This window comes from Polypterus senegalus, unplaced genomic scaffold (assembly GCF_016835505.1).
Source record: "Polypterus senegalus isolate Bchr_013 unplaced genomic scaffold, ASM1683550v1 scaffold_4856, whole genome shotgun sequence".
Lineage (NCBI taxonomy): Eukaryota > Metazoa > Chordata > Cladistia > Polypteriformes > Polypteridae > Polypterus > Polypterus senegalus.
In genome coordinates, this window is record NW_024382661.1 from 1 (window position 1) to 7,000 (window position 7,000).

The 7,000-nt window shown below is 37.5% G+C and overlaps 1 protein-coding gene across 1 annotated transcript; it reads left to right on the forward strand.

Moving 5' to 3' along the window:
* Positions 1-688: 688 nt before the first annotated feature.
* On the forward strand, positions 689-6,941 carry LOC120521165 (N-lysine methyltransferase KMT5A-like; the record flags this gene model as incomplete). The annotated part of the gene is made up of 7 exons (XM_039742978.1): positions 689-1,534; positions 1,625-1,787; positions 2,508-2,700; positions 2,788-2,838; positions 4,562-4,654; positions 4,776-4,868; positions 6,843-6,941. Coding segments are annotated over exons 1-7 (912 nt in total), but the record flags the coding sequence as incomplete, so codon positions are not given.
* Between the last annotated feature and the right edge of the window lie 59 nt (positions 6,942-7,000).

The following is a 7,000-nucleotide window of genomic DNA, read 5'->3' on the forward strand; positions in this document are numbered from 1 at the left end:
CAAATAGTGTGGTAGACAGAAGACCTTTATGCACTTTCAAAACTCAACTCGGTGTTGCTTTGAAGGAATTAAGTGGACAGGACTGGCAACCTTTGTTGGGCTGAATGGCCTGTTCCTGTCTAAATTCTTCTAATGTTCTAATGTAATAACTCCACAGACACAGTAACCAGTCTTGGGATTCAGACCAGCCATGTTGGATCCACACAGCAGCAGCAGCAGCAGCAGCACTAAATGCTGAGCCACCACAGTGAAGAAGGCAGCACCATTAAAGTGAGGGCGAGCCTTTTAAATATTTACCAAAATGAGTCCTCCCACCCACACAGCACCAACATGTCTGGCTCCTCTTTTTGGTCTATTTGACTTTCTTGTAGGGAAATGCATTGGAATCCGCCAAAAATTTCATTTCAAGAGTTTGATGAATCTCGACGTTTTAGATCTCCCTGGATCTGAAAACACCATTCTTGGAATTATGTCTATGTGTGTGTGTGTCTGTGTGTCTGTGTGTGTGTGTGTGTGTGTGTGTGTGTGTGTCTATGTGTGTGTGTGTGTCTGTGTCTGTGTGTTTGTCTGTGTGTCTGTGTGTGTCTATGTGTGTGTGTGTGTGTCTATGTGTGTGTCTGTGTGTGTGTGTGTGTGTGTCTATGTGTCTGTGTGTGTGTGTGTGTGTGTGTCTGTGTGTGTCTGTGTGTTTGCATTGCTATCTGAATGGGGACATACGCCTGACTGCACACCAACACAGTGAGGACCTCTGACCAAGTGGGGACCAAAAATGAGGTCCCCATAATTCTGCCCATTATAATTAATGCAAAATTGCTTCCTAAGGTGTGTACCATCAAAATCTACCATGACCCCAAAATTCATATTTCAATGAGTAAAATTTGTGTGTGTGTTTTGCCGCTGGATGCTCACAGTGTGTAAAACCCCCTACAGACACTTTGCGGTACTGCAGTGTGTTTTGGGGCTGGATGCTCACAGTTTTTAAAACCCCCTACAGACACTTTGCAGTACTGCAGGGTTAAGCACACTTTTGGTCACATGGCAGCAACACCGGATGTTCCCATTAGGTGCGTGCATATGGAGGAAAGATCGAAAGCCCGAAAGGATAAATCACAAACTGTTAAAAAAGGTAAACAGTGTTTTAATAAATGTTATGCTAGAGTAAGTAGTTAATCGTTGTTATTATTATTATTAGCCAATGAAGATGACGTTTTTATCTATTTAAAGCTTTGTTTGAATAAAAGTTTGTCAGGGTATGTTGTGTTTGTTGGTTTTTAAGAAGACCCTGCTTGACTATTTTTATATGCCAGCTTTATTATGCATTTAATTTTAAAACACAAATTATGCGTGTTTATATTCGGGAGTTTACATGTATATGTGTACATATATGTGTATATATACATAGAGAAAGAGAGAGAGAGACATATGTTGAAAATGAGAAGACAACGAATAAATCCGGAAAGCGAGGCTATTCGGTATGTGAGGTCATCTTCGGACAAATGCGGTTTGGAAATTAAATGTATCAGTTCAGAGAAAGGTAAGTTGTTTATAACCAATTTATTTTCTTAAATTATTAACATCGCATTTATATTAGCGAAGTACGTTTCACATACTCGGTCGTTCGCAGGACGTGGAGTTTTTGCGGTGGATGCATTGGAAAAGGGTGACTTTGTGGCCGAGTACCGCGGTCAACTAATAAACGGAGCTGAAAGCGAGAGGAGGAGGCGAGTGTACCATCCTGCCGCTGCTGTCTTTCTTTTCGACTTTAAATGGAATAGGAAAAGCTGGTGGTGAGCTGTATTTATTTTTCAAATTTATGGTGAAAGTGTACTACGGTCTGTTCCGAAGTTAATATTGCAATAGTTAACAAAACGTCAGAATGAAAGTAAACGGCAGAAAAAAGTAATACTACCAGACAGTATAATCAGGTTTCCCTGTCTCCGAATAAAAAATAAATGCTTAATAAAATACTTTATGATATATACAACAAATTTGCTTTAACATAAAAAAAAAAACCGGTATAATAATGACCTGATCGCGTACGTGTAATGCAGATATGCTGTCTGAAGTGGCGGGACTCCTGGAGAAGCAGCTCCGAGATCCGCGTTCTCAGACACCGCAGTTAGTAAGCACTTTATTTAATGGAATCAGCCACCTGCTTCGACTCTCTGTCCGCCCTTCTCTGCCTTAGAGGCAGTTCATATGCCCACTGTCCACCTGCCCTGTGAGACACGGTAGCGGCCGCACACTCGGGCAGATGGACTGTAGCAGCCTGGAAACGTGTCTGAAGTGCTTCAAGTGCTCTGTCTGCAACATAGCGATCGCGGAGCTGCTTTTATGTCAGTTTCTCAAGGTAGTCCTTTCCACGTAAGTGAGGAGCTTGCCCTCTCAGGTTCAGACCCAGATGTGCTACACGATTATTTCCACGGAACACTACTCATTCTAATACATGAGGCAAATTGGCTGTGTGTAATCTTTATGTATGTATTTAAACTGCACTGCTGTTACAGCATTGATGGAGCCAAAGATGATGGCTCTGTTGGAAGAATGATAAATGACAACCACAAAAGTCCAAACTGCAAAATCAAGAAACTGGCAGTAGATGGAATGCCACACCTCTGCCTGTTTGCTTTAAGAGATATTCTTCCTGGTGAAGAAATCACATACAGCTATGGAGATGGACCATGGCCTTGGAGAAAACAGGTAAGAACTGTAGTCTTTATTTATGTATTTAGGATTAGTTTAGGTTGTTGTCACCTGTGAAGTAATTATTTTTGTGTTTGTATGCAGGGAAAAGAAAAAGCCACTATTGTGTCATCACCATTACAGACAAATGACAAGGTAACTAAATCTACATTATTAATCTATACAGGCATTTTATTTTAATAAATTAAGACAGTTTTTCCCAAACTCGGTCCTGGGGACCCCCCGTGGCTGCAGCTTCTGTTTTAATTAAACTCCTGGACTAATTAAGTGAACTGATATTTCCCAAGTTCTGTGTTTAGGGAACAATACAGAAATTAGAAAAATAAGTTTGCTAAAAAAAAATATTAAAATGTACCAAGCAGTTATATAGGAATAATGTATTTTTTTTCTTTTTAACAGTGTTTTCATCGTGATTTTCATTCTACTTTTCCAGGTGTTCTAATTGTTTTATTTATCCACTATTTAATAATTATACTAATTAGTAGGTCTGACTTTAAAGTAGTTGCAGCCTTTGATTATTCCGTGTTGTTTGCCTGGGTGTCTGCTCTGCTCATTTTAAATTGTCATTATTAAGATACAACGAAGGAGGAAAAACTGCACAGATAAAGGGCAAAGTATAATGAAATCAACAAAAGAGAGTTAAGCATTTAAATATATCATAAAAGCAGAAATATTTTTAAATGTAAAAATCATGCTGCTTTGCTTTTGAAATGTCGAATAAAAAAAAAATACCAGCTAATTAAATGAGCTCAGTGTTATCACTTATTAGGAGTGTGGTTGGAACAAAACCTGCAGTCACAGGGGGTCCCCAGGGCCGAGTTTGGGAAAAACTGAATTAAGATATTATTAAAGAAGTACCAATAGTACACAGTATACATGCATTGCAATTTGTTACATTGCCTGAGTCTATATACTTTATTGCACTATTTTTAGATAATAAAGCTGTGTGATTGGAAGTGGAAATATATTTTTATATGATAATAAATTTAAGAAACACAAATATAGTGCCACAATTTCAATTAAAGGTATGAAAATGGATGGTGTACACTTAATTATAGGAAACTAAGAGAGGAAAGAATAAATATATGGTAAAATCGTTAATTGCAGACTCATTGTAAAGATTTTCCTAAACAAGAACATATTAGTATTCATTAGCATAATTTTGATATTTGCACTATAAATTTTCAGAAAACATACACAGTGTATGACTTAGTGAAACTTGTTTCCAACTTTTGTAGCACATAAACAATTCTGAATGAAACATGTGACAGAGAGAAAAATTAAGTGCACACACCAAAAGAATAAATGTTGTTTAAAGAGGAAGAAAAAGTATGGCTATCGTTTTGTGATATCATGTAAATCATGCAAAATGTACAACCATCTACAAGACCTAGAAACCCAGAAACTATTCAAGTAACTGAAAAGTTACTTAATTTTTATATGAACAATTTAGGCTTTTTTGAAGTTAAACATATTCATTGTAATAGGCTACTTTTTGGATTATGTAAAATATAAATTAACCCATATGAAATAACATTTCATGTACATACCATATAGTGCATATAGAAATGTGACTACTGCTGATTCAGAGTGCAATTTTTGAATCACAGTATCTTTGAATGAGAATTAGGTATTATAAGGAACGGTCAAGTCCTATCAAAGGTTTACTTTGGGCATTCATACAGTATTTATGACAAAATATATTTTAAAAATCCAACAAAGGTTTTAACATCTTTCATCAAGTGGGAAACCAGTAAGTTCATTTTAGTATTAGAAGTATTATTATTGCATGTAAGACTGGAAAGTGATAACAGCATACCTGCCTTTATTATGCATTTGATCAATATTCTGTTTTTAGGGCACTGGGGAAAGGGATGTTGCCCAAAGCCAGATCTTGGCTCAACAGCCTACACTGGCACAAGTAAAAGGCACTCTTGCTATTGATGAACAGGTACAATTCTTTATAGCCTTAAACGTTTATTATTAGACAAATACTTTACATCACTTAATGGTAAAATGTTATATATTATCCATTTTTTTCACTAATCATTTAATTATTTTTGCCTTCTCAGAACCCTGATGGAAGAGAGAAGACCCTCAGTCATAGCTTAGCTGAAAAGACTTCTGAACCTCAAGAGAAAGAAGCAGTTATTACTAATGAGCAGGTACAGTTTTTTTACTTAATTAGCAAATATAACTAGAAATACACAGTATATATCTTTTAATGGCAAGATGTCTTATTTTGCTTTTAAATTTTAATCTGCTACAGTTTATTTCACAAAGCTGTTTTGTTTAAAAATTATATAGTCATTACACATAAGATCAGTTAACTACATTCCTCACTTGCTTTATGTTCACATGATGAGAGTGATCTGAAATATATCTGAATCCTCACAGGAACTGTGTCATTGTTATGCATTTCTTACTGCCCACCCTACTTCACTGAGGTCCCCCTAATGAAAATGACCTGAAGTATGTGTGAGAGTCCCCATAAGGGCAGTTAGTGAAGATGGGGTTACTTGTGCTACCATCCCCCACTTGCTTTAGGTCTACACAATTGTTGTGACTTGAAATGTGTGTGAGTCCCCACTAGGTTACTTAGTGATGATGGGGTTTCTTGTGCCACTGTCTACCCACTTAGTTTAGGTCCACACAGTGTTTGTGACATGGAATGTGTGTGAGTTCCCACAAGGACAGCGTCTTGTGTTTTAAATCCTAAAATATCTTTTTACTTCACTGAGGTCCCCTTAATGAAAATGACCTGGAATGTATGAGAGTCCCCATAAGGGCAGTTATTGAAGATGGGGTTACTTGTGCTACCATCCCCCGCTTGCTTTAGGTCCACACAATGGTTGTGACTTGAAATGTGTGTGAGTCCCCACTAGGTTACTTAGTGATGATGGGGTTTCTTGTGCCACTGTCTACCCACTTAGTTTAGGTCCACACAGTGTTTGTGACATGAAATGTGTGTGAGTTCCCACAAGGACAGCGTCTTGTGTTTTAAATCCTAAAATATCTTTTTACTTCACTGAGGTCCCCTTAATGAAAATGACCTGGAATGTGTGAGAGTCCCCATAAGGGCAGTTATTGAAGATGGGGTTACTTGTGCTACCATCCCCCACTTGCTTTAGGTCCACACAATGGTCGTGATTTGAAATGTGTGTGAGTCCCCACTAGGGTACTTAGTGATGATGGGGTTTCTTGTGCCACTGTCTACCCACTTAGTTTAGGTCCACACAGTGTTTGTGACATGGAATGTGTGTGAGTTCCCACAAGGACAGCGTCTTGTGTTTTAAATCCTAAAATATCTTTTTACTTCACTGAGGTCCCCTTAATGAAAATGACCTGGAATGTGTGAAAGTCCCCATAAGGGCAGTTATTGAAGATGGGGTTACTTGTGCTACCATCCCCCACTTGCTTTAGGTCCACACAATGGTTGTGACTTGAAATGTGTGTGAGTCCCCACTAGGTTAGTTAGTGATGATGGGGTTTCTTGTGCCACTGTCCACCCACTTAGTTTAGGTCCACACAGTGTTTGTGACCTGAAATATGTGTCAGACCCCACAAGTATAGCTACATAAAAGATAGATTAACTCCTGCTCACCCCTTACTCTATGTCCCCACAGTGAATGTGAACTGAAGTATATGCAAGTTCTCACTAGGATTGTTGGTGGTGCTTCAGTACTTCTACCTCACTCAAATTCATTTAGGTCGCCATAATAAAAATCAACTGCTATAAATGCTAGTTCTAATAATTATAGTTAATGAAGAAAAGTTGACTCTCCTGTATGTGTTGCACTTATTCTTAAGACCTAATGAACTGTTGTCTTGTCTCCATATTCAATATTCAAGATTTGGCCTGAAAAATGTATTAAGCATAATCTCATTTAATTTACATTATGTACAGCATAATGTAAAATCTGGTATTCTGTTATCCCTGTAATTGCCTATAACGACACTTAACACTTATTTGAGCAGAAAGTATTTGATTGTAACTGGCCTTTGCAAAGTGTAAAAGTAAAAAGCAACAATGATAGCAATAGTAGGAATATTGCTACTATTGCTAATAACAACAGTAATAATACTAACACATCGTAATGTGTGTCAAACGAATATGACACCCAATTATATTTTTACAGACTGAAGACAACAGTGGATCTGACACTGAACCAGTTTCTTTAGAAAAGAGAGAGCTTGACTGTACTGTGCCAAAACTTAAGCGCTCTGACAGTGTTATTGTAAGTTATACCTCAATGGCATAAACTTTATAATTCAATATTTTCACTATAAAAATAAC